Source organism: Chiloscyllium punctatum, chromosome 4 (genome assembly GCF_047496795.1).
Source record: "Chiloscyllium punctatum isolate Juve2018m chromosome 4, sChiPun1.3, whole genome shotgun sequence".
Classification (NCBI taxonomy): Eukaryota; Metazoa; Chordata; class Chondrichthyes; order Orectolobiformes; family Hemiscylliidae; genus Chiloscyllium; species Chiloscyllium punctatum.
Genome location: NC_092742.1, coordinates 69377320 through 69404828, shown reverse-complemented (window position 1 = coordinate 69404828; position 27509 = coordinate 69377320). Strand labels below are relative to the sequence as shown.

Here is a 27509-nt window from a genome sequence, read left to right as displayed (position 1 = left end):
AGGACACTTTTATGTGAAATCTTGAACAACTGATCTCACAGCTACATAGATGCACATACATCATTGTTACAATTGTAACAATGATAAGAACATAGAAGCAGCAAAGAATTACTAACTTACAGTAAACTACAATTAATATAAGGCTTACATGGTAAGGATCTGTTTCAATGTATCCAGGCAAGTTACACTTTTCTATGTACCTATACTGAAGGAAACATTCTTAAGAAAAGGAAAAATACTGTTTTAACTCACCACCACTATCACCAACTCCCCCCTCTCCCCCCTCACCACCACTACCACTACTACCACCAACTCCCCCCTCTCTCTCCCCGCCCCCCGCCCCCCACCCCCACACACACACACACACACACACACACACAAGTCCACAGCTCAGAATGTATGATACAAAATGCTATTAAGGAAATATTACTCCTTGGAAAAATGATTTGGAGCACTTTTATGATTCTACAAATATGAATGGAATTTTTTTTAAAAAAGATGTTTTGCTTGGAAAGAAAAATATTACATCGACAGTGAGGTTTCAAAACAAATTGGTGAAACCAAAAGGAAGTGGAATGGAATCAATCCTATTTTGATCAATCATCAAAAAAATCCATGAAAGCAAACTTGAAATATGTAACACACTCCACTCTATTATATTTATACAATGGATCAATCTCTTCGTAACATTTAATGATTCTATTTGCCACTTAGTTTGGGCTTCTTTTATGTGGCCGGATCTTGGCTAGGTAGCCCAAATCAAAACTGTATTAAAAGGCCAAAATAGGAATCCTGAAGGATGATGTGGGCTCTACATGTTTTTGTATTAATTCTTCAGGAGCAGTGTTGTCCAAGGCCACAGATTTTGGTACTCATCCATTTCATACCTTAAACCAAGCAGAGTCCGAGAAGTAATATTCACAAGATGATGCAAAACTGCACCTCTACAGAAATTACTTAAAAGTAACTTTCTTTAAAATAGTTGACACTCTGTATTTTAACCCAGGCTTTAATCAGAAGTAGGTGCTTTTATTTGCAGAATTCAACTATTAAACATCATGAATGTCAAAGATATTGATGATTGAGAAGCATGTTGTTCAATCACCAACTTCAGTATATCAACAATGCAAAATTTCTGCACACCAGTTGAACAATGATCTAACCACACATTTAAGCCACAAATTATTGTGAACAAAATGGGGGAATGGCTCAGAAGTCTGAGGAATTGGCTCAAATAGTTGCTGAAAGAATATTTAAATAATAAAGACTTCATCTACTCACTTCTGCAAAAGCTCATTACAGCCCCAGTAAACAGTAGACAGAAGCTACAATAACTTAGTGTATTTAATGGTAGATGTCTGTTTTAATTCTTGAGGCATTTTATGGAGTGCTTAAATTCACAAACTTTTCAATAAGTTGTGTTAATATTAAATATTAAAAGTTGCGTTTTTTGACAAGAGGGTAGTGGAAAGAAAATCTAAAAGTAATAAAAAAGGAACTGAACAATGCTTGGGATTAAAACCATTTGGCAGAAAATAATATGGAATGATAGCTCAGTGCACTGATTGAATACTCTGGATATAGTGCCTTACAATCATTCAATCAACATATTGCTGCATTTAACTGCACACAACTGAAGTAGAACTAACTAACATAAATTATCCTACCTACCACAACAAAAAAATGCATGTGTTTCAAGAATAAATGTTGAAAGGTGCAATGAGCAAAGCAGAAATATAACGGTTCAAAAGGTGATTACTTTGAAGCTGATGGATAAAATTATCTTAAGAAACAGCTTGGATCTATGAATTAAAGAAAGGCAGAGTGAAATGTACAATTTACAAACACTCAAATTGCATGCTGATCAATTATATAAATGCTTGGTGCTACAGTCTATTATAAATTAGTTTATCTCCATTGCAATCAGGACACTTCATTGACTTTACTCAACATTGATCAGATATGCTGTAGGGTTTTCTCTCAGTCACATTTTCAATCATTCAAGTCAACTTCAGTTTTGTGTAGCTTCAACACAGATTATTCTCCAGTTCAATTGCATTCACTAGAACTGTTAGGTTGCGCTGCCTTTCTTTTATGTATTTTAATTTACGAATTTCTGTTGGCAGAAGTGCAATGGCTCATAATTAAAAGTATTGATAGGAACAAAAACAAAAAAGGAATGTTATTAGGGGAATTTAAAAACATCAAGCTAATAAGGAAAATGAAATAAGTGCTTAGCATCTCAGGGCACTGTCTCCAACTCAGACCATTAACACACGTAATACGGTGAAATTTTTTTTTCATTTTGCCTGACAAACAGATAACCAACCTCAGGTGAGTTGCCTAGAAGATAAGGTCAACTGACACCAAATTAATGGGAACCATGCAACAGTACTAAAAGCAAGGCTTAAGTGCAGACCTTTTCCCAGTCATAGTATTGTCTGCTATATGGGGGACACAATTAAGATATTTTATAAAAGATCCAAGACATTGTGCAAGTGAAGCAACAAATGTCACAGAACTAACAAAACATTTTGCTAATAATATCTCACACCTCTTGTTCCTTAGATGTTTGGAATTAAAGTTGTTACCCTCCCAAATCATCTAATCCTCTCCTTCCTGATTAGCTGCAAAAGACCGAATGACTGCAATTCTTTAATTTTATTATAATAAACTCACACTACAAAGAAAATTTGTTTTCCTTTCTTCCTGTGTTTCCACTCTCTTCATTATATGTTAAACCTTTCCCGTTCTTCCCATTCTTTCAATATTAAATCTATTCTATGGAACAAATTTGTAAAAATACTTCTAAGTGAAAGAAAAAATTAATATTCCTCCACTGTTGGAAGAGCAGGTCTATTCATAGTTTACGGGACAGATTGTTAAGTTCATTTTTCAAAGCTCAAATTAATTGTGCATTCAACCTACTCACAAGAACTTGTTTTTTTACTCCCGAAATATCAGCTGGATCACATTTATAATTAAACATATGTGGATCTTGTCTGTTTTAGCCGTCTTCACAACAGTGGCTGCAATGTTCCACAGAAAATATTCAAAATGGGAAAGAGATTTTTTTTCATGTGTATAATTAAAATAGGTTTGTGTTAAAATTATGAAGTTTGAGGTTGCTATGTTTGGGTCTGTGTCTTTACAGTAAAATGAAGGGAGTCATGTAACTTGTTCCGAAGACCGTATGTCTGGGTGGTTTGACTATCATAGAATTGCTACAGCTCAGAAGGAGACCATTTGGCTTACTGTGCCTGCACAGTTCTAACAATTTTGGAGATTAAAATGTTCCTGGAAAGAAACTGCAACATGTTTACACTTGGACATAACGGGAGCAGCCTGCATACTAACAGTACATCGACTGTTAAGTCTCTAAAGTCCCAGAATAGTGTTGAGAATATTCAGCTATAAGAATCTGTGCTTTAAGTTGTTTGCTTCCAAGAATTTTTATCTGGATATGACATACATGTGATTCATTATACCACAGAGATAAGCTTTCAGAGGATTGAGACCGAAGATATCCCTGAAAACTCCCAGAAGAGGTTCATCTGCTAGGACCCACCAAAAGACCAAATTCATGAAGACTTAAAAGCAAGTCTGGAAGACTTGCCTAGTATACACTACAAAAGGAATCCCCACATGGAAAACCTAATTCTGAAAGACAATTCTGAGATTGAAAGCTCTTGGCTTACAAAAGAAAATAACAGAAGTAAACCCATGACAGGTAAGAATTACTGATTTCTGGAAAACTGGATATCTATAGAAAGGATATAGTGTAGTTTTTGCAGTGTGTTTTACTTTTTTTTTACAGTAATCCTTTCAGTTATTAACTGGAATTTCAACTTTCTTTTCACAAGTTAACTATCTGTAGGGGGATTGTAAGACTTTTCTTTGGTTAATGTTTTCTGTGATCTTACATGAGTTAATATAATGAGTTAATGAGTTATAGTATAATATATCTATATACATTACGTATACAGACAGAAGATTATTGGCATGGAATTAGAGTAACTAAGAATTAAACAAGCAAATTAGAATCTATTATAATCTGTGAGTTTTTGCACATATGTTATTCATAACTATCAGTGTTAGGCATATTTTAACATGTCTGTTCCAAGAAGAATACTTTTACACATCTGTGTTAGTAATCAAAACACATCCATCCTATTCCAGTGACCAGTTAATTTAACATGTTTCTAAAATTATTATATTCAGCACCTTAACCTGGTATTAACTATCAAGAGTGAATTAAAAGAAAATATACTTATTAATTCACACTTTTTATAAACAACCCAACTGAACTGAGCAATTGATGTCTATATGAGAAATCATCTATCAACTAATTATGCTTAAGGCTTTTAGGTTTCTTCTTAGGAGTGTCTCAGTTTTGTTATTAACAGTTGGTGAGACAACTTTCCTAACCTGTCAAGAAACACATTTACACAAAGTTACCTTTGTTGTTTTTGGTTAGGTCCCAAGGAGTCACTAATTCCTTTTTAAAGTGACATTAGTTCCATTTAATTTCACAATGATCAATGTTGAAATATGTGTATCTCAAATCAAACGCACATCATCTGTGGCTACTGCAGCAAATCAAACCAAACTTATTATTCAGAATTTCTGACATCAGCTAAAAATTTTAAAAAGTAACCTAACTCTGTGGAAGTGATATTTAAAAAATAATAAGAATTTCATTCCTAACAAATAGAAATAAATAACTATTGCTCTATAGGTAACAAAAAAATGGACCTTCCATTAAGGTAACAATAATATGTGAACATTCTGGTTTAAGCAGACACCATTCAACACAGTAAAGGGAAAGGTCCCATTAGGAGCATGTTAAGTCCACTTGCTAAAACTAGAAAGTCAAAAGAAATCAGACAACATCTTTAAAAAAAACTTAATTCATGGTATTAAGATTCATTTCTTTAAAGTAACCATATGCCATATTACTCAACATGAAACACTGCTCTCTAATATCATGTCATAATACTTCAATTTTTTGATGAACTACTAATAGCAACTATTTCAAGGGAAACATTTGAATTAAACAGTGGCAGTGCTGCAGCAATTTGCTTCCAATAAGGCTGTGAAATAAAAAGGAAAAATAAAGGCAGGACAGTAACCTTGATACAGCATTTTCCTTCAACTGGATTGGAAATGTCATATTGGATCACTTGTTGATTAGTCAAGTGTTGGTCTCTCACTTCGGGGTATATGAAACATCATTCATGATTTATTTCATAGTTATTAGTTCCAGACTTGTCCTAATTTTTGCATTTGTCCTAATATTTCCTTCTGACTTCAGGTTGATTTAAATGTGAACTCAGGTTTTGCACTAAAACCACACCCCTCTACAACTCTACAAATTAACAGACAAAGACATGCTGGTTTACTGTTGAATGATTGTTCAGAATATTTCTTCTGAAAAAAACTGTTTACCACTCAACAGTCGAAAAACAATTGAAAAATATTTTGGTTATGAATCTGTACACAGTCAAATCAAAAAATACTGTATATAAAATAAAAATGCACTACAAAAGGTACTTCATTTTTAAGTGAATAAGTTGAACACTGTGATCTAAAATACTTTCCTTTCAGTTATTTCACCCTCAGCAGTTGACGATGTGGCTGGAAAGTCAGCCATGTTGTGACCCATCATCTGTCCCAACATAAATAGAACACGAGCTTCATGTTCTCGATCACTTTGTCTCATCCTTTCCTCCATTTCCATACGGAGTTGCTCAAGACGAGCAAATCGTTCTTCTGATGCCTCCATGTAACGTAGAAATTTTTCATCAGCAGCTTCACTGTAGCGGATGAACTTCTCCATCATACCATCCATTATGTCTTCCAGTGAGTGCTTCTTTGCTTTCTTTGGCTGAGGCGCAAGTTGCACAGATGAGTGTGCACGTCGCACACGGGGTGCTAGGGGCAAATAAAATCAACAAATTTGAAACAAACCCTGATGAACCAAATTAGCAACACAACTCTCATAAGTCTTATTTTATTCATGATGTATAACAAAAAGGTGATTAAAAAGACCAGTTACAATGTCACTTGCACACACCAGATCTCCCTCTCTCTCTCTCGCTCTCTATCCGCCCTTCCACTCCTCCCACCCAGAGATCTCTGCAATCCCCGAGGAGAAGAAAGCAATTAGGAAATGTAATTTAGTACAACACTCTGGGAATTTCCACTGTGATTTCTAAAGGTAGAAAACTAACTTCCATGCTTAATGGCAGTTGGTAGATGCATCCTCCAATACACATCTGTCTTCTTTACATTCTGTCAAAATTAATCATTGAAATCAATAATTTGAAAGCAATGTATCCTTTGCCAACTTATAATGACCGCATATTTAAAGGGACTTTTAGAGTGTTCACAAAGTATCTGTCATTCAAAGGAGAGATGACTGTCTTAAAATAGAATTTTAGCCTTATTCCCAAGTATAGTCTACAAAACACTAATGATCAAAATTTTAACAACACCAATGAGTCGAACAATATGTCTGAAGGTGCTTCATTGCAGTGTTATCAAGCAAAATCTGACATTGAAATCTGCCTTATACTAGGTGTCTCAAAAGATACAGTGTGATGAAGTCATTTACAGAGCACATTCCAAATCTTAAGCAGAAAGCATGAGTACCAAATGTGGAGCTCGAGAGACTAGAACCAGAGATGTGTCAATACTACTGCAAGTTGAGTAACATGAGATTACAAAAATAGGGAAATGCGAGGTCATGAAGAGATTTGAAAGCAATACAATATCCAGCATAGGTCTTCCAAGCAAACTTTGTGGTAATATCTACATGATACCATACATACCAACTTGTCACACTGATAAAAATATGATTACATAAGCAATTGTTTATGGTCCCCCTCCCGTTTACATGTTAACGTAAAATTTTCAGATACACAAAAAAAAATTCAACATGTAGGTCTTCACACATTCACATTTCCTGTCACGTATATGTACAACAGTAAGAGGCCACTAATAACAATCAATGTCACAATCAGCACATTCAGGTTATCAACCAATAACCCAATTGTGGATTGTGAAATGTAATGCCTGACAAGGTAATTGTGCAAAAGTTACTTTGGTAATGTTTAATTTTAACATTAGGAGTATTTTTCAACATTATTTCAGACCTTAGCAAATAAAAATATTTAAGATAAAATTCAAACTTTATTCAACTGGGTTAGAGAATTCAGAAACTATAAATCTAATATCACAAATACCCAACAATGTATAAAAACAATACTCATATCTATTGTGAACACCTAGTTCATAATTCACATGTTTCAAAAAAAGACCTTTGGTTTTAGAAATATATTTATGTCAGAAATTGAAAAGGTGTTAAATACAACAAAACAAATCTGGTTAAAAAAACTGCTGAACAATGTAAAGGAAAATTCAGTGTTTACCTGACGTGGTTATTGTTAAAAGGAAAACAAAATTCAAACATTTCTGAACCTCTTGATAGAGCCAGGATATCTATCATTTTCTCCGTAAAACAAACTAAAAGTTATTATCTGGTAAAGAGAGTTGTAAAACTCCATAAAACAAGAAAACAAAAGTGTGGTGCGTACATTGATTGCTGAATCAAAAGTTAAAAGTAGTGAAAGACATTGTTTGAATTGCTGTATGAGCTCCATCCCAAATGAGCCTTATCACATTGCCATTCTAATAGTGATTGAGGATGGAGCCTTAGTTAAGAGATTTTTTAAAAATTGTGCGTGTTTGCTGAAAGAAGCAAGCAGTTCAGAACAGACAGAGGTTTTGCTTAGGCTGCATCTCAACACATCGACAGTGCCAACAGAAAATGATAGTCAGTTAGGCATGACCTTTCAGCAGAGAAAATGCCAATTTAATAATTCATCCTGTGGAATATTGGTGGGACTATGTCTCAGTTTTGATTTCATAATTGGAATGCAGCTGAAAGATTTGAAGCTAGTGGAAGAAGTCTTCACTGGTCTTCAAAGAACTTGTGGCAGAAAGCAGTCAGCAGAATTAGGTCAGAAAGCTATAAGAATGCATTTAGATATTAGCCTGAATAAAAGAGTTGAGAAATGCATGATCATGTGGTCTATAAAGAAAAGATGAAATGTCATGTTGCCCAGAATGCTAATGGAAGGACTTCTATAGAACCTTACCTTGAAAGAATGCTGGAATACTGAGGAGATTTCTGGAGAGCTGTGGCACATCTTTGGCTTGGTCTCAGGAGAAGTGAATGCATCTTGAAGATTGTTATAACATACAAGGGAATTCTTGAGAAGAAGTGAGAAGCAAAACCAAGTTCATAATATGTAGTTTTAAACTGGAGTGCTTAATTTGTTAAATTTGAGACACATGATAAATTTTGTTTTTGTTTAGGAAGGCAAATTCTGAGGCATAGTTCCCTCAGTTAATTACTCAGTGTTTGGATTTAATCTTTAAATGTTAATGCTCCCCATCATGACGTACCGTATTTTCACAATAGAAGTGACAATAATTGCTTGTTCTTATGGAATGCTATTACCCAGTGTTTTGAGAATCAGAATAGTGTTGCCCACAAAGAAATTATTTGTGTTGGCTCTTTGATCAATTTTACGGTCAGTTATTTCCTGTGAGTTATTTCCTGTGCTACCAGCATAGGAAACAATTGTCAGACCCATTTTCGTGCAAAACTTGGACTGCAACATAATATTAAACAATAAAGGCAACTCATATTTAAAAATACTGTTGTATGTCTGCTTTATTCAATTTTATACTGAAATCCATATCCTCAGACTTAAATCAAAGCCTATTTTTGGACACATCCAACAGCAGTTCCACTACACAGCAAGAAACCAAATATTTTAATTTGTACGATACATGTAGAACATCCTATATGCACAAGGATTTTGTTTCCTTCTATCTGGAAATGGTAATTAAAGACAGAACAGATAGATTTTGAACATTTCTTCTATGTCAGCCCATCACAAAAATGAATCTAAACAAATACTTTTCTGATTCCTGAGGTGACTTCTTTTTCTGTGGCATTTGAAATGATAGAAATTGTTTTACTATAAAACTCACCATGTAGATCAATTAATAATTAACCAGTTGAACTGTAAGAGTTCAGAACTTAACACAATTGTAAATAAGTGATTCTCAAATGTCAATGCATTTTTGTAGGTCCGGACTATCCTAAATTGCATGAATTTACAACAAAAGCAGCCTTCATCTGAAATGAATGCAATTTTGCTCATATACTGTACATGTACTTACATTCCCACACTCAGCACTGGACAGACAGAAAGGCAACACACTCTAATTATATCCCTACATGACCATCACGACATGATCTAAAGATAGAAAAAGAACAGGCTCTCCATGAAAATAAAAGGGAGAACACAATATTTGAAAGTAGAAGCTAGGGCTGTTCTCATTTGAGAGAAGATAGGTAAAAAGGAGCTTTAATTGAGGTATCCAAAATAATGGCAGGTCTTAACAGAGTAGATAGAAATAAATTTTATGGCAATGGGAAGAAATTAAGAGGCAAGGGGCCCCCAATTTAAGGTGTTTGCAAATGAAACAATAGTAACATTGAGGATTATTTTTTAAACTCAGCTAATGATTAAGATTTGGAATGCACAAATTCAGAGGAAGCTCCAATCAGGATTTGATAAGAAATTGGATAAGCTCCTGAGGAGAAATTGGTTGCAGGAATGTGGAAAAAGGAGAGGAGTATCAGTCAAGCATGGAAACAAACAGGCAAAGTATACTATGCTGTAACCATTGTATCATTCTGGGGAGAAAAAAATCCTGCACAAGGAAAAGGAAATTGAAATGGGGCAGAAATTTGTCTGAATTTTAAAAACTCATGGTGAGTCCGGAATACTGGAGAACGTCTAACCGAAAGACGAGATACTGTTCCTTGAGCTGAATTGGAACACTGCAGGATAGAACAAGAGAACTGAGCATTAGACCAAGGCAAAGAATTAAAATAATAGCCAACAGGGGTTCTGCTTGGGGAGCATGAGCAGAAAACTAAATTCAAAAGATAAATCTCAAAGCTAATAATGTCAGGATTATTACCTGAGCAAACTAGAGAGGGGTTTAGGTAGTTCTTCATTATGGAAGATGGCTGCGTTCTTGTGCAACCCCGTGTTATAGAAAAATTGTGCTTTAGAAACTGTACTTCAAGTATTGGCACTGTAGTGGTGTTACAGCAATACACGTTTTAAATGTTCGCGCTTTAGAAAGTACCACCAATTCATTATAGCAAATTTGTATTAACAAAATGTACATTATAGCAGAATGATCTGTAGTAAAGACTATAAAGTTAAACAAGTGGCTCAAAAATCAGTATGGATTAATGCGTTTTGTTTCATAGGGTACAGGCACCAGTGTGGGGAAACTGGGAGCTAGGTGGTCTTTACCTGAACCATGCAGGGAACAGTGTTCTGGTGATTCATATAACTAAGATGGGAGAGAGGGTTTTTAAACTAAATAAAGATGACAAGAAATCAAGTGAGGAAAGATGTGGTAAAGTGAAAAGACAAGATGAGGGCAAGGTAACATTAAAAGAAATGATAATCAGGCATGGCAGGAAGGGTCTGAGTGTACAAAATTAAGAGTGCAGCAGGGGAAATGAAAGTTAATTAAGGAAAACAACATGGATTTGTTAGGGCAGATCATGACTAACTTACTGGAGGTTTTTATTTTAGGTAACAGATATGTTAATGATAATAATGCTTTTCTCGTGGAATACCTCAGCCTTCACAAAGCATTTGATAAAGGACCACACAACAGACTTGTGGACAAATGTGTAACTCTAAGTAACAAACGGATAATGGCAATATGGATACAGAAATAGCTAAATTACAAGAAATAGAGTATTGGATACTCTAATGCAGGGGTGGGCAATTAATTCTTCCAAGGGGCCACATGAGAAACCTGAATTGTGTTGGAGGGCCAAACCAACAATAAGTTGAACATATTTCTGCTCAGTATTAATTTTCTCCCACTGTAAACAGCACTAAATTATATAGTCGTGCACTGAAACCTAGAATCAATAGAATAAGGATATTCTGTTACAATAAAGATATGAAATTGTGGAGTAGGTCAAATATAAAAGAAACAGTAAAAACAATAATTTCAGTATTTCATTTTAGTTTTAACATGTTAATCTCACAAACCAATAAATGAAAAGTTGTTTCATTATTGTTCAGTATTACAAATAACAAACAACTCTATACAAAAAGCAATAAGTGCTTTTGATGTTTTTCAGTTCATTTTACTTGTTAAGTGAGAAAAATCCAGTCTGTTTCGGGCTTGAACAAGTGCACTGAAATCTGGTTGAATGTCTGAGGTGGATATGCGAAGGACAGCTGAGGGGTGATCATCAGTGATGGAGGATCTCTATTTGGATTTGTTGAACTTCATCACTGAGAATGTCTGTTTGCATATATAGGTAGATCCAAAGAGGACTAGAATCTTCTGAGTATGCCTCATGTGTGGAAAGTTCTCCTCTTTGAGGGAAGCGTAAAAATCAAGCAGTGAGACTGACCTAAAGTACTCTGTGTCAGACTGCAGGTCAATGAGTTCAAGCTGAACATCACGAGTTGCATTCTCCACATTGCATGTAAATGGGGGAAAAAAATCATGTGCATTTCATTCTCAACCATTTTAAAGTCTTGAAAATTCACCATGCAGTGCTTCCAACATAGATGAATACCTGTGGAGGTGATCAGCTGAAGGTGCGGCTTCCTTCAGTGTTGACAAGTGGGTGAGAATGTTGTCTTCCATTTGGCTTGAGAGAAGCTGCAACTTTCTCATAAAATCCTTCACCAAGTTGTACATTTCATGCACAAAAAGGCCCTTGCACTGCAGTTTCACATTTAGTTCATTCACAAGTGCAGTCACATCAACAGCAAAACCAAGGTCTGCAATCCAGTCTGCATCGAAAGCTGTGGAATGTCGAAAGCCCTTTCTTCACATAGAAATCTTGAATCTCTTCTCTCAGGTCCCATACACTTTTCAGCATTTTGCCCAGGCTGAGCCACGTAACAGCTGTGTAGTAGCCTATGTCACGATGTTCAGTCTCATTTTCCTCCAAAAACGCAACAAACTGCCTGTGATTCAAAGCTCTTGCCCTGATAAAGTTAACTATTTTAGTTACAACATCAACCACGTGGTTAATTTTTAACACTGACTTACACAACACTTCCTGATATATAATACAATGCAAACATACCAATTTCTGTTCAGGGTCAATTTCTGTCACTTTATCCTGCATTCTCTTTAAGAGTCCAACATTTTTTCCCATTAGATTTGGACAAGAATTCATTGTCACAACCACCAGCTTGTCCCATTTTAGTCCCAACGTGTCCAAGCATGCATTTACCTCCGTGAACAAATCATTACCAGTTGTTGTTCCTTTCATTAACTACATGGCTGCCAGCTCCTCCGTGATCTTAATGTACGTAGTTATCCTACGTACAAAGATGAGTAGCTGGGCTATGTCATGTAAGTCGCAGCTCTCATCCAAAGCCAAGGAAAAAAAGTCAAAGTTGACCACTCTGTGCTGCAGCTGAAGCTCCAGATTTCTCACGATGTCCCCAATCCTTCTCATTACAGTGAATCAGGAGAGGGGCACATTCTCAAATGCTTCCTTTTTCTCCGGGCATATTAGTTCTGCAGAGTCCAAGAAGCATTCCTTAATAAACTCTCCATCAGAAAATGGTTTACTGTTTCTGGCGATTTTGTGGGATATGACATAACTTGTCTTAGCGTGAGCTGACATTTTGAGGGCTAGCCAGCAAGCATCACTTTTAGCTGTTCACGCACGCACGCACATACATGCACATGTGCTCCCATATGTAAAGAAAAAAAAGCATCATTTTCAAAACAAAAGCAACACAGTTGTATTGCATGCATGGCGTAAATACTTTTTCATTTATGTTCTAATTTAAGATTGACCTCATACGGGCCAGAGAGGAACGACCAAAGGGCCGGATATGGCCCGCGGGCCGTAAAATGCCCAGGTCAGCTCTAATGCATACTTCTCAGACGAAAGGAGAATTTATATTAAAACACATAATAGCATGAAAAAAAAAATTAATTTCCTCATTATAATATTTATATATAAGACAATACCTTTTGACACAAACGTTGATCTGTTATCTGTGAAGAACTAAGGTTGACTTTTACATGAAATATGTGGAAATTTCAGAATTTCGGCCAAAAATCAGGGTCGAGTTTTACATGAGATTGAATTTTACTCCAGTATATACAGTATGCATAGGAGAATAGATCAGCCTGAAGTATTGAGTCCAGTTCAGACAGCTACATTATTAGACAGAATGCAGAAATATTAATGAAAATCACCACAGTGTGAATGATGTGAAACTTTTGAGTTATAAAGATAGAATGGAAAATTTGAGACTGTTTGCCTTAAAGAGAAGGAGATTGATAAAGATATTCAAAATAATGGACAGAGAAAAGACGGAAAACATGCTCTCATTAGTGAAAAGACAGAAAAGAAGAGGACACAGACTTAAATGCTAACAAAAAAAAATGCAATGGTAATATGGAGAAAAAAATTGTTCACGCAGAAATGTGGACCCTGCTGCAAGTGTGATAAAGGCAGGTTCAATCAAAGCATTCAAGAGGAAATTGGAGGATATCTGAAGAATGAAGTATGCAGGACGCATGTGCAGGGCTACAAAGAGCAGGCACATGAGTGACACTAGGTAAACTGCTCCACAGAGAGCAGATGCAGTCACAGTAGACAAAATGGCCACCTTCAGTGCTGTACAATTCTGGGATTCACTTCCCTGAACTGTATTCAGTTTTGATCTCTTCGCATGGAGAGTGTTATTGAGGTTTAAAGGCAAGCTAAAGAACCACAACCCAACTTTAGGCAAGCATAAAGGTAAGCTGATTGAGGTTTATAATTGATAATGGGAATATCATGTGACCAGGGACCAGGAGTATGAAATTCTTACTATTCGACTAACAATTTCAAGCTCAAACAAATTAAGAGCACGGAATTGCTTATCCAACACAAAAATAGGTCTGGCAAATATCCACAGCATGCTCTCAGATTCAAATTCTCTTGAACTAAAATAGTTAATAACAGTTAATTAATTGAGTCATGAAGTAATAATTACCCACACTCTGTCGCGAAAGCCAGTAAATTCACTGGTATTTTATGCAACAAACCTATAGCAGAAATTTATATACAGGTTTCATATATAGAAATTCTGACGAAAAAGAAACAAGAACTGACAAATAAAGAGGGCATTCACTAGAGTGAATATCTCCAATATGCTGTTACCTCAATTTTATTAAAAATACATAGCACTTACTGGAGGGTTTTTCCTGCCAGGTTGATGTTCTGTAACTACAAACGCTGAAGAAATAAATCTTTGTATTCAGAGCTTCCAACTTACTGATGGGTCTTCAGACCAATCCACATCCAACAACTTGTTCTAAAAACTCCTCTCATATTTTGACAGACGTGAAAAATTGCATCACAGTTGCTGTGATAATTCACAACATTCTACATCAAATAATGATATTATAGTCAGTTTTTCTATAATGAAATGCTTGCATTCTTGTGCAACCCCACGATATAGAAAAATCCCACTTTAGAAACAGCGCTTAAAGTGTTGGCGCTGTAATCCCATTATTGCCAATGGATGGTTTGAAAGTTTCCTCTGTTGAAACAATGCTCCAAATTTGTCAATCGCATTACAGCGAATTTGCCTTGACTGAAGTGAGAGTTAGAACAAAACAACCTGTATTAGTAAAACATTAGCCCCATTTCTAAATGTTAATGAATCCAATAAAAAATTCCAAGTTTCAGCTTACATCTGACCTAAAGCTAAATAGTTCTTCCTTGAGTCATACTCCATGAACCAAGTTTCATTGATATCTAGCCTCTAAATATGAGATTTTGTTTATAAATAAGTTGGTTAATAGGAGCAAAAGTAAGACTTTCAACCACCTTCATGATGTAGGCAAAATTGCTCGAAATATTCAATTTCTAGAGAAGCAGCATTTGCATATAAATGGAATTCAGTCAATCAAGATTTAGCAACCCTTATAGCAACTTTGTTGAGAATACGTTAAAATGCAAATCTTATCAATTTGGTATTCATTTTCTTCAACAGAATCACTTTTTTAAAAAATCACCAAGTCGATTTGCCTTTACTGCTTCTAATATTAAACAATTTTTCGGACAGGTTGTCTCGTACTTATAAGAATCTTAATATTTGATCCCTAGCCACCGTTTGATAGATACCCAAATCTGCAGCCTTGTTCCACAGTCACAACAAAATAGTTGAAGATAATGAAAACCTAGGGTCCATCTCAGCACACCTATCCAGTGTGGGATTAGTTGGGAAATGAGTGCTTCTTGATTAATTTACTTATGTTATAAACACACAAAGTATATTCATTGATTAATCCAGTAATATATTATCAAGCTTAACTGTAATCAACATAGACTTTAGTAGCTTAATATAATGAGACTCTGCTAAGTCTCAGTTGCCAAAAAAAAACACATGACAGGATTGCAAACAGAAAGCAGCTGTGCCCTGCATTGGTTTTGCTTCTCTTCTAAGACATTACAATGTTTGTTTATGGGAGTTCAAAAGAAAGGTTCTGTGTTTCAGTTCTGAGTCAGCACAATATCAGAGCTTGACTTATGCACTTAACTCAAAACCACCAGATCTTCAGAAAAAGTGAAAATTTCTTCTGGACAGCACAGTGGCTCAGTGGTTAGCACTGCCAACCCACAGTGCCAGGGACCAAGGTTCATTCCAGCCTTGGGCGACTGTCAGTTTGCATGTTCTCCCTGTGTCTGAGTGGGTTTCCTCCCACAGTCCAAAAATGTGCAGGTCGGGTGAATTAGCCAAGTTAAATTGCCCATAGTTTTAGGTGCATTAGTCAGGGGTAAATGTAGGGAAATGAGTCTGGGTGGGTTACTCTTCAGATGGTTGGCGTGGACTTGTTGGACCAAAGGGCCTATTTGCACACTGTAGGGAATCTAATCTAAAAAAATCTAAAAATAATTAGATTTAACTGAACTTAATATTTATTTTAAGAGTTAACTTTGTAACAACATTTAAATTTCTATGTATTGACTAAGGGTATATCTCTACTTCACCCTTCTGTATAACAATTTGGTTAATATTATTACGAGAAGTTTGAAGTCATCGGTTACATAATTTTGAAGTTATAAGCAACCCTTTCCAACATATCGTTTGTTTTAAAATTAATAAGAAAATCATTTGACACCAACACCCACAGAGACAAAAAAAAATCACTGAGCAAAAGGCAAATGGTCAAGCATTGATACTAATGAGGGACTTATACAAATTGACAAACAGATCCCAAGAAAGCTGTGGTGCATGGGGTACTTCTGGTTATTACAGATTATTTGAAGTTAGCATGATAGTTTGATGAAGCACGTGTGGACAGGCTTTCTGTTAAAAAATATTTTTTGGCACTACCAGACTGTTCATGACAGATATGAAAACAAATGGCATGGAGAAAAAAGTATGTCTTCAAGAATGATAAGACCATAAGACACAGGAGCAGAAATTAGGCCATTCAGCCCATCGAGTCTGCTCCACCATTCAATCAAGGCTGATAAGTTTCTCAACCGCTTTCTCCTCGTATCCCTTCATCCCCTCGATACTCAAGAATCTATCTATCTATCTAAGTCTTAAATATTCTCAATGACCTAGCCTCCACAGCTTTTTGTCGCAATGAACTCCATAGATTTGTCGCAATGAATTCCATGGCTGAAAAGGTTTCTCCTTTCCTTTGTGAAAAAGGTCTTCCCTTTACTATCAGGCCATGCTCTCGGGTCCTAGTCTCATTTACCCATGGAAGGAGGCATAGTGGCTCAGCGGTTAGCACTGCTGCCTCACAGGTTCGATTCCCACCTTGTGCGAATGTCTGTGTGGAGACATTGCACATTCTCCCAGTGTCTGCGTGGGTTATTCTTCGGAGGGTCGGTGTGGACTTGTTGGGCCGAAGGCCCTGTTTCCATGCTGTAGGGAATCTCATCTAATCTTCCCAACATCTACTCTATCCAGGCCATTCAGTATTCTGTATGCTTCAATTAGACCTCCCCTCATTCTTCTAAACTCCATCGAGTATAGACCCAGAGTCCTCACACATTCCTCAGATGTTAAGCTGTTCATTCTTGTGAACCTCCTTTGAACACGCTCCAAAGCCAGTACAGAGGAACCTCGATTATCCGAACGAGATGGGCAGCAGGGACTATTTTGTTCTGGGGCTCGGAATTTTCTGTGAAGTCTGCTCCCCGTTCAGGAGACAAGGCAGCAGCAGACTGCGCGCGAGACCCCGCACCCAGTCCACTACCACCCACCACCCCCTATCCACTCCCACCCCGCCATCCCGTTCCCCCATCTGCTCCTACCCCAACAACCACCTCCCCCCCCCCACACCTCATCCCCACCCACCATCCCCACCACCAACCCCCATCCGCACCTCTCCTCCCCCACCCCTGGGCAGCCGGACTGTACACCAACAGTAAGACTGCTGCTGCCTTTGTGGGGTCAGTCTCCAAATAGCGTGCGCATACAAACACGCGCACACAACTTTTTGACATGTTCTATCTTTGCTCTGTACAGGACAATGTTGGAGAGATTATCTAGGAAAGGGGAGTTCCTGACAGAAGTCCAGGGAAAGTGTGTGGGGAGAGAGGGAGAGAGAGAGAGAGAGAGAGAGAGAGAGAGAGAGAGAGAGAGAGAGGGGGTGAGAGGTCAGTCATTTAGAGACAGTGCCTGGACCGTCGAGGACTATTCTAGGCAGCATTTCAGTGAGCAGAGTTTGTTTTTAATCATTGCCCACTCTCCTAACTTGTCTAAATCCTTCTGCAGAAAATGTGTTGCTGGAAAAGCACAGCAGGTCAGGCAGCATCCAAGGAGCAGGAGAATCGACATTTCGGGCATGAGCCCTTCTTCAGAAATGAGGAGAGTGTGCCAAGCAGGCTAAGATAAAAGATAGGGAGGAGGGACTTGGGGGAGGGGTGTTGGAAATGCGATAGGTGGAAGGAGGTTAAGGTGAGGGTGATAGGCCAGAGTGGGGGCAGAGAAGTCAAGAAGAAGATTGCAGGTTAGGAAGGTGGTGCTGAGTTCGAGGGTTGGGACTGAGGCAAGGTGGCGGGGGTGGGGGAAGAGGTGGAAAATGAGGAAACTGGAGAAATCTGAGTTCATCCCTTGTGGTTAGAGGATTCCTAGGCGGAAGATGAGGCACTCTTCTTCCAGCTGTCGTGTTGCTATGGTCTGGCAATGGAGGAGTCCAAGGACCTGCACGTCCTTGGTGGAGTGGGAGGAGTTGAAATGTTGAGCCATGGTGTGATTGGGTTGGTTGGTCTGGGTGTCCCAGAGGTGTTCTCTGAAACGTTCCGCAAGTAGGCAGCCTATTTCCCCAATATAGAGGCCACATCGGGTGCAGCGGATGCAGTAAATGATGTGTGTGGAGGTGCAGGTGAATTTGTGGCGGATATGGAAGGATCCCTTGGGGCCTTGGAGGGAAGTAAGGGGGGAGGTGTGGGCACAAGTTTTGCATTTCTTGCGGTTGCAGGGGAAGGTGCCGGGAGTGGAGGTTGGGTTGGTCGGGGGTGTGGACCTGACAAGGGAGTCACCTCCAACCTCATAGTCCTACAATCCCACACCGCCCATTTCTACCTCCTGCCCAAAATCCACAAACCTGACTGCCCCGGCCGACCCATTGTCTCAGCCTGCTTCTGCCCCACCGAACTCATCTCTGCATACCTCGACACGGTCCTGTCCCCCTTAGTCCAAGAACTCCCCACCTACGTTCGGGACACCACCCACGCTCTCCACCTCCTCCATGATTTGTGCTTCCCCGGTCCCCAACGCCTTATCTTTACCATGGACATCCAGCCCCTGTACACCTCCATCCCCCATCACAAGGACTCAAAGCCCTCTGCTTCTTCCTTTCCCGCCATACCAACCAGTACCCTTCCACTGACACCCTCCTTCACTAACTGAACTGGTCCTCACCCTGAACAACTTCTCTTTCCAATCCTCCCACTTCCTCCAAACCAAAGGAGTAGCCATGGTCACCCGCATGGGCCCCAGCTATGCCTGCCTCTTCATAAAATATGTGGAACAGTCCATCTTCTGCAGCTACACTGGCACCACCCCCCACCTTTTCCTCTGCTACATCGATGACTGTATCGCCGCTGCCTCGTGCTCCCACAAGGAGGTTGAACAGTTCATCCACTTTACCAACACTTTCCACCCCAACCTCAAATTTACATGGACCGTCTCAGACTCCTCCCTCCCCTTCCTAGACCTCTCCATTACTATCGAGGGTGACTGAATCAACATGGACATTTACTATAAACCAACTAAATCCCACAGCTACCTAGACTACACCTCCTCCCACCCTGCCCCCTGTAAAAACACCATCCCACATTCCCAATTCCTTCGTCTCCGCCACATCTGCTCCCAGGAGGACCAGTTCCAATATCGAACAACCCAGATGGCCTCCTTCGTCAAAGACCGCAATTCCCCCCCAGACGTGATCGACCATGCCCTCCACTGCATCTCCTCCACTTCCCGCTCCTCCACTTCCCTTGAGCCCCACCAATTGCCACCAGGACAGAACCCCACTGGTCCTCAGCTACCACCCCACCAACCTCCATATAAATCATATCATCTGTCATCATTTCCGCCACCTCCAAACGGATCCCACCACCACAGATATATTTTCCTCCCCATCCCAATCAGAGTTCCGAAAAGACCACTCCCTCCGTGACTCTCTCGTCAGGTCCACACCCCTCATGATTTTATGAATTTCTATAAGGTCACCCCTTACCCTTTGACACTCAGGGAAAATAGCACAAGCCTATGCAGCCCCTCCCGAAAGCTCAAATCCTCCAATCATGGAAACATCCTTCAAAATCTTTTCTGAACCCTTTCAAGTTTCACAACATTCTCCCTAAAGGAGGGAGACCAGAACTGGACACAATATTCCAGGAGTGGCCTAACCAATGTCCTGTACAGCCACAACATGACCTCCCAATTCCTATACTCAATGCGCTGACCAATAAAAGAAAGTGTACCAAACATCATCTTCACTAACCTGTGTATATGTTTCTCAACTACAAATCTGCACTCCAAGGTCTCTTTGTTCAGTAACAATCCCCAAGACCTTACCATTAAGTGCACAAGTCCTGCCTTTCCAAAATGTAACACCTCACATTTATCTAAATTAAACTCTATCTGCCGCTTATCAAAGTCCTGTTGCACTCTGAGGTAACCTTCTTTACTGTCTACTACGTCACCAATTTTGGTGTCATTTACAAACTTCCTAACCATACCTCCTATGTTCACCGATAAATGACAAAAAGCAGAGGCACAATTGGTCACAGGCCTCCAGTCTGAAAAGCAATCCCCCACCCTACCCTCTGTCTTCTACCTTCAATTTAAAAGGCATCTGGGTGGATATATGGATAGGAAGGGTTTAGAGGTATATGGGCCAAATGCTGGCACATGGGATGAGATTCATTTCGAATATCTGATCGGCATGGAGGAGTTTGATTGATGGGTCTGTTTCCATCCACATTTATGCTTGAGTTCCAGCACCTCCTCTGTAATATGGATATTTTTCCAGGTGTTGCTATTTATTTCCCTAAGTTCCCTAGCTTCCATAACCTTCTTCACTGTAAACACTGATGCAAAATACTCACTTAGCATCGCCCCCATCTTCTGCGGTTCCATGCATAGGCAGCCTTGCTGACCGTTAAGGAGCCCCATACCCTCCCTAGTTACCCTTTTGTCCTCAATGTATTTGGAGAATCCTTCTGGATTTTTCTTAACCAGAGTTGCCAAAGCTCTCTCATGTACATTTTTTGCCCTCCTGACTTCCCTCTTAAGTATACTCTTATTGCCTTTATACATCTCTAGGAATTAAGTATTCTGGGTAATCCAAGATGGAGGATGGGAAACATTTCTGGCTGTAACAGGCTGCTCCTTTTGAGGTATTTTAAATGTTGGCTGTGATTTCCTTGAATTCCAGGAGCAGCAATTACTATTTTATATGCTGTTGCATTGTTTTGGAACTTTGGAGGAAAAAAAGTCAAAACAACAGCACTTTTAAAACGGATAGGAACAGACAAAGGCAGCACACGGTGAGGTCAGTGCAGGGGGGAAAAGAGAGAGGGGGAAGAGAGAGAGAGAGAGAGAGAGAGAGAGAGAGAGAGAGAGAGAGAGAGAGAGACAAGAAACCCACACTGCAAACTGACAACAGTAGTGAACCTGCGCAGTTACTGCCTTTGTTGTTTGAATTCATGTATCACTGGACATTGGCGTGCGTCTGGGAAAATTAACAAACAGTGAAATTCACAAATGCTCTTGGAGAGACCACAGCACAGTTTGGGAGAGGTCACAGCACTGAAACAGATAAGTGAATACTGTTAAGTGTGGCATTACAGAAAGTTTGCAGTAGTGAGTAGAGTGGGTTCTTTCTTGATTATATGTTTTACTGAGATATGTCTCTTGATTGAACTTAAAAATATATGCCATAAGTATTAAGTTAGTCTGCAGCAGTGTTTTGTAGAGAAATAAGTCAGTGCTATTTTCTGGGTCTGTAGATTGGATGAAGCAAAAATGGCCTTTAGTAGAGTGATATGCGCTTCTTGTTGGATGTGGGAGTTCAGGGAGAGTTTACGTGTTACTGAGGATTATACCTGCAATAACTCCCGTTGGCCGCGAATCCTATCAGATCGAAAGGATCGCCTGGAGAGACAGTTAGAGGCAATGAGGAATTTACAAAAGCAAGGGGATAGCAGTTATAGAAATGGAGAAAAGTTGCAAGTACAGTCACACAGATGGGTTAATTCCAGGAAAGGGAAGAGAAGTAGACAAGTAGTGCAGGAGTCTTCTGTGGCTATCCTCATTTCAAACTGGTATGCTATTTTGCAAAATGTCAGGGTTGTCATGGGAATGTAGCAAGAGCAGCCAAGTTTCTGGTATCGATACTGGTTCTAATGCAATGAGGGGTACGTTGGGTTCCAAGAGATCAATTGTGTTTCTTTCTAGTCCGAGGCACAGATAGACGTTTCTGTGGCCAGCAGCGAAAAATCAGAATGGTGTGTTGCTTCCCTGGTGCCAAGATCAAAGATGTCTCAAGAGAGGGTGCAGAATGTTCTCCCGGGGGAGAGGGGCCAGCAGGAGGTCATTGTCCACATTGGAACCAATGACATAGGAAGGGAAAAGGTTGAGACTCTGAAGGGAGATTACAGAGAGTTAGGCAGAAATTTAAAAAGGAGGTCCTCAAGGGTAACAATATCTGGATTACTCCCAGTGCTACAAACCAGTGAGGGCAGGAATAGGAGGATAGAGCAGATGAATGCATGGCTGAGGAGCTGCAGTATGCGAGAAGGATTCACATTTTTTGATCATTGGATTCTCTTCTAGTGTGGAAGTGATCTGTACGATGAGGACAGATTGCACCTGAATTGGAAGGGGTCTAATATACTGACAGGTAGTTTTGCTAGAGATGCTCAGGAGGATTTAAACTATTAAAGGTGGGGGGATGGGGAGTGGACCCAGGGAGATGGTGAGGAAAGAGATCAATCTGAGACTGGTACAGTTGAGAACAGAAGTGAGTCAAACAGTCAGGGCAGGCAGGGACAAAGCAGAGAACAAGGTAGGACTGATAAATTAAACTGCATTTATTTCAATGCAAGGGGCCCAACAGGGAAGGCAGATGAACTCAGGGCATGGTTAGGAACATGGGACAGGGATATCATAGCAATTACAGAGACGTGGCTCAGGGATGGGCAGGACTGGCAGCTTAATGTTCCAGGATACAAATGCTACAGGAAGGATAGAAAGAGAGGCAAGAGAGGCGGGGGAGTGGCATTTTTGAGAAGGGATAGCATTAGAAGTGCTGAGGGAGGATATTCCCAGAAATACATCCAGGGAAGTTATTTGGGTGGAACTGAGAAATAAGAAAGGGATGATCACCTAATTGGGATTGTATTGTAGACCCCAGAATAGTCAGAGGGAAATTGAGAAACAAACTTGTAAGGAGATCTCAGCTATCTGTAAGAATAATAGTGTGGTTATGGTAGGGGATTTTTACTTTCCAAACATAGACTGGGACTAGTGTTAAGGGTGTAGGTGGAGAAGAATTTGTTAAGTGCGTACAAGAAAATTTTCTGATTCAGCGTGCGGATGTACCTACTGGAGAAGGTGCAAAACTTGACCTACTCTCGGCAAATAAGGCAGGGCAGGTGACTGAGGTGTCAGTGGGGGAGCAATTTGGGGTCAGTGACCATAATTCTTTTCAATATAAATCAGTGATGGAAAAGGATAGACCAGATCTAAAAGTTAAAGTTCTAAATTGAAGAAAGGCCAATTTTGACAGTATTAGGCAAGAGCTGTCAAAAACTGATTGGGGGCAGATGTTCACAAGTAAAGGGACAGCTGGAAAAGGGGAAGACTTCAGAAATGAGATAACGAGGGTCCAGAGACAGTATATTCCTGTTATGGTAAAAGGAAAGGCTGGTAGGTTTGGATGACCAAAGAAATTGAGGGTTTGGTTAAGAAAAAGAAGGAAGCATATGTCAGGTATAGACAGGGTACATCAAGTGAATTCTTAGAAGAGTATAAAGGCAGTAGGAGTATACCTAAGATGGGAATCAGGAGGGCAAAAATGGGACATGAGATAGCTTTGGCAAATAGAATGAAGCAGAATCTAAAGGGTTTTCACAAATACATGAAGGACAAAAAGGTAACTAGGGAGAGAATAGGACCCCTCAAAGATTAGCAAGGCGGCCTTTGTGTGGAGCCGTAAAAAATGGGGGATGCGTTAAACAAGTATTTTGCATCAGTATTTACTGTGGTAAAAATATGGAAGATATAGAATGTAGGGAAATAGATGGTGACACCTTGAAAAATGTCCACATTACAGAGGAGGTGGTACTGGAGATATTGAAATGCATAAAGGTGGATAAATCCCCAGTACCCTGTGGGAAGCTAGAGAAGTGATTGCTGGGCCTCTTGCCAAGATATTTGTGTCATGAATAGTCACAGGTAAGGTACTGGAAGTTGGCTAATGAGGTGCCACTTTTTAAGAAAGATGGAAAGGACTAGCCAGGGAACTATGGACCAGTGAGCCTGACCTTGGAGGTGGACAAGTTGTCAGAGGGAATCCTGAGGGACAGGATGTCCTTGGAAAGGCAAGGACTGATTGGGGTAGTTAACATGGCTTTGTGCATGGGAACTCATGTCTCACAAACTTGATTGAGTTTTTTTGAAGAAGTAACCAAGAGGATTGATGAGGGCAGAGCGGTAGATGTGATCTATATGGACTTCAGTAAGGCGTTTGACAAGTCTCCCCATGGGAGACTTGTTAGCAAGGTTAGATCTCACGGAATACAGGGAGAACTTGCCGTTTGGATACAAAACTGGCTCAAAGGTAGAAGACAGAAGGTGGTGGGGGAGGGTTGTTTTTCAGACTAGAGGCATGTGAGCAGTGGAGCGCCACAAGGATCGGTGCTGGCTCCTCTAAGTTTTGTCATTTATTTAAATGACTTGGATGCGAGCATAAGAGGTATGGTTGCTAAGTTTGCAGATGACACCAAAATTGGAGGTGTGGAGGACAGCAAAGAAGGTTACCCCAGATTACAACAGGATCTTTATCAGATGGAGTTTAATTCAGATAAATGCGAGGTGCTGCATTTTGGAAAAGCAAATCTTAGCAAGACTCACACACTTAATGGGAAGGTCCTAGGGAATGTTGCTGAACAAAGAGACCTTGGAGTGCAGGCTCATTGCTCCTTGGAATTAGTCGCAGGTAGGTAGATAGTGAAGAAGGCGTTTGATATGCTTTCCTTTATCAGTCAGAGTATTGAGTACAGGAGTTGTGAGGTCATGTTGCAGCTATTGGTTCGGCCACTTTTGGAATATTGTGTGCAATTCCGGTCTCCTTCCTATCAGAAGGATGTTGTGAAATTTGAAAGAGTTCAGAAAAGATTTACATGGATGCTGCCATGGTTGCAGGATTTGAGCTATCAGGAATGGTTGAATAGGCTGGACCTATTTTGCTTAGAGCATCGAAGACTGAGGGGTGAACTTATAGAGGTTTATAAAATCATGAGGGGCATGGATAGGATAAATAGACAAGGGCTTTTCTCTCGACTGGGGGAGTCCAAAACTCGAGGGTATAGGTTTAGGGTGAGAGGGGAAAGATATAAAAGAGCCTTAAGGGGAAACCTTTTCACACAGAAGTTGGTATGTGTATGGAGTGAGCTGCCTGAGTAAGTGGTGGAGGCTGGTACAATTGCAACATTAAAAGGTTTTTGGATGTGTATATGAATAGGAAGGGCTTAGAGGGATATGGACTGGATGCTGGCAGGTGGGACTAGATTGGGTTGGGATATGTGGTCAGCATGGACGGGTTGGACCAAAGGGTCTGTTTCCATGCTGTACATCTCTATGACTTGTCGTCACTCTTGTAGCAATTACACTGTGTGCAGTGTAACAGCAAACATTGTGCCATGTGCAGGTAAAACTACTGTAATATCAGAGACTGGACTGAATATTAGGTCCAGATAAATTAAGACATACTGTCAAGTTATGCAGACTTCTGAAACTTGCTTCTGCTGACTTTTGCCAAATCACTTATCCTTTCCTGGTGCAAAAAGCTGAAGAACCAAGAAACTTCAGCCATGAATATTCCTACTTCAAAGATGATGTAAAGATGGATAGTACATTGAAAGCCCATAAACTTGTTAATTTGCTAAGAAAGCTCCAGTGTTCTTCCAAACATTATCATTCAAGAGTTAACAACGGGACTAAATAAACGTCCAAGAACACTCGCCTTCATTGAACTTTCATTCCTCTAATTTATAGATTCTGCATAACTTAAGTATTACAGTATGGAAATAAATGCTACAAAATACTGAAAACTGCAGAGCTAATTTTCCCATTGAATCTTGGGAGTTAAGAGAGAAAGAAGTGGAAGATTAACGTTTGATGCCCCAAGCGATAATCCGTCCTCTGGTTTACAGCAAACTGTCAACACGTTACAAATGCCAATGAATACATTTACAGATTAGATCACTGAACTCCTAAAGACGTTAGGGCGCCGAACCACGGCTACGGAATTTACGCAGTGGGAGAGTTTTACTCTTCGAGGCGACTGTATGTTACATTGGTTATGCTCGAGAGTAGTAAAAGTTTGAAGACGCAGAAATAATGCATAATGTTACAATAAACCGAAAGCAGTTTCGCACAACTTGCGTATAGATAGACCATTGCTTACATTTAGTCGGGTTGAATTTTCTTGTCGCATACTGATTGTGCAGAATTGCAGCCTGGGGCTTGACGACCTTATGAGCTATTTGACAGTTAGATGATCCGGGCATTCCAAGATTTCTCAGGTGTTCTATGAAAGACAATTTTGTACGTTTTGAACCAACGTTAAGTACAACTGAAAAGGAAAAAGAAGACTTACTACAGAAAGCACTGGTGGAGGGTTGTGGTTCAAATGGACGGTTGCTGGTCTCTCCTAACGAGTGCTCAGGCTCCTCGGAAGAACAATGGCCATTCCGGCATTCAACCCTTTGACTGATGTCGGAACGAGGACTGTTCTGCTCCTCTTTGATATCCTGCGACTCTCCCACCGTCGCGATCGCGTCCATAAAGACGGGCCGCTCATTGGCGATCCGGGAACCGAGCACAACATCGAGCTGCTCGTAGAAGCGACAGATCTTCCTGCCGCTGGCGCTACAGCCTCTCTTAATGCTGTCCTTGGCCAGCGTGTATTTCCTCTTCAGCCCCTTGATGCGGATGCGGCACTGCTCTGGAGTGCGGATATAACCCTGGTCCAGCAGCTGCGAGGAGATGAACTTGAAAACGTGGCTGTTCCTGAGCTGCTCGTCCAGCGCCGTCTGCACATTCTCCTCACTCCAGACGGCGATCAGCGCCAGGGTCTCGGCATCAGACCACAGGGCACCGCGTTCAGACCTCACCTCTGACATCATTAAAAGGGAGCTCCCTGGGACACCCTCGAAACAAAATACAAATCGCCCAACTCCTTTGACCATGCACCTCCAGGGCGCCAAACGCTACAGCCGGCTGCAGCGAAACGCTTGAGGAGCGAGCCGCCCGACTCTGAGACAAACGGCTCACATGAAAGGCCCCTTCAAATTTGCCCCCTCTGAGAACCATGGGTAGATGCCGACGTGATGACGGTTTCCGGTCGCGGTGACGTCATGGCCAGGGGATGCCGTTGTAAGGAAGGAGCTGGTCCCACCAGCTGGCCCACTGTGCGGGAAGTTTAAAGAAGTGACGAGAGACAATGTGCGCACTTTGTCGGTTTGGTTGCTGAGGAAGTCGGGGCACCGGATGGCGCTGCTGCACCGATCCTGGCGGCGGTGGCCGCCGGTGGCAGCGCGCCACATTACTCACGCTCCGGCCTGGATAACGGCCGCACTGAGGGCCCGG

At 40.2% G+C, this 27509-nt stretch overlaps 2 protein-coding genes across 4 annotated transcripts in view; one reads left to right on the top strand and one right to left on the bottom strand.

Moving 5' to 3' along the window:
- Positions 1–354: 354 nt before the first annotated feature.
- Positions 355–27305, bottom strand: LOC140476409 (uncharacterized). The gene is made up of 2 exons (XM_072568970.1): positions 26518–27305; positions 355–5934 (listed from the first exon to the last, which is right to left on the bottom strand). Exons 1-2 carry the CDS (start codon positions 27107–27109, stop codon positions 5588–5590), a joined length of 939 nt encoding a protein of 312 aa, XP_072425071.1. The 5' UTR covers positions 27110–27305; the 3' UTR covers positions 355–5587.
- Positions 27260–27509, top strand: part of nubpl (nucleotide binding protein-like) — a 29505-nt gene continuing 29255 nt past the window's right edge. For 2 of the 3 annotated variants that reach the window (XM_072568971.1, XM_072568972.1), the window contains exon 1: positions 27314–27509. Coding sequence is in view for 1 of the 3 variants with exons in the window: in XM_072568973.1 (XP_072425074.1) it covers positions 27411–27509 (99 nt within the window). In the remaining 2 variants the exon portion in view is untranslated. The other variant, XM_072568973.1, reaches the window with a different exon arrangement.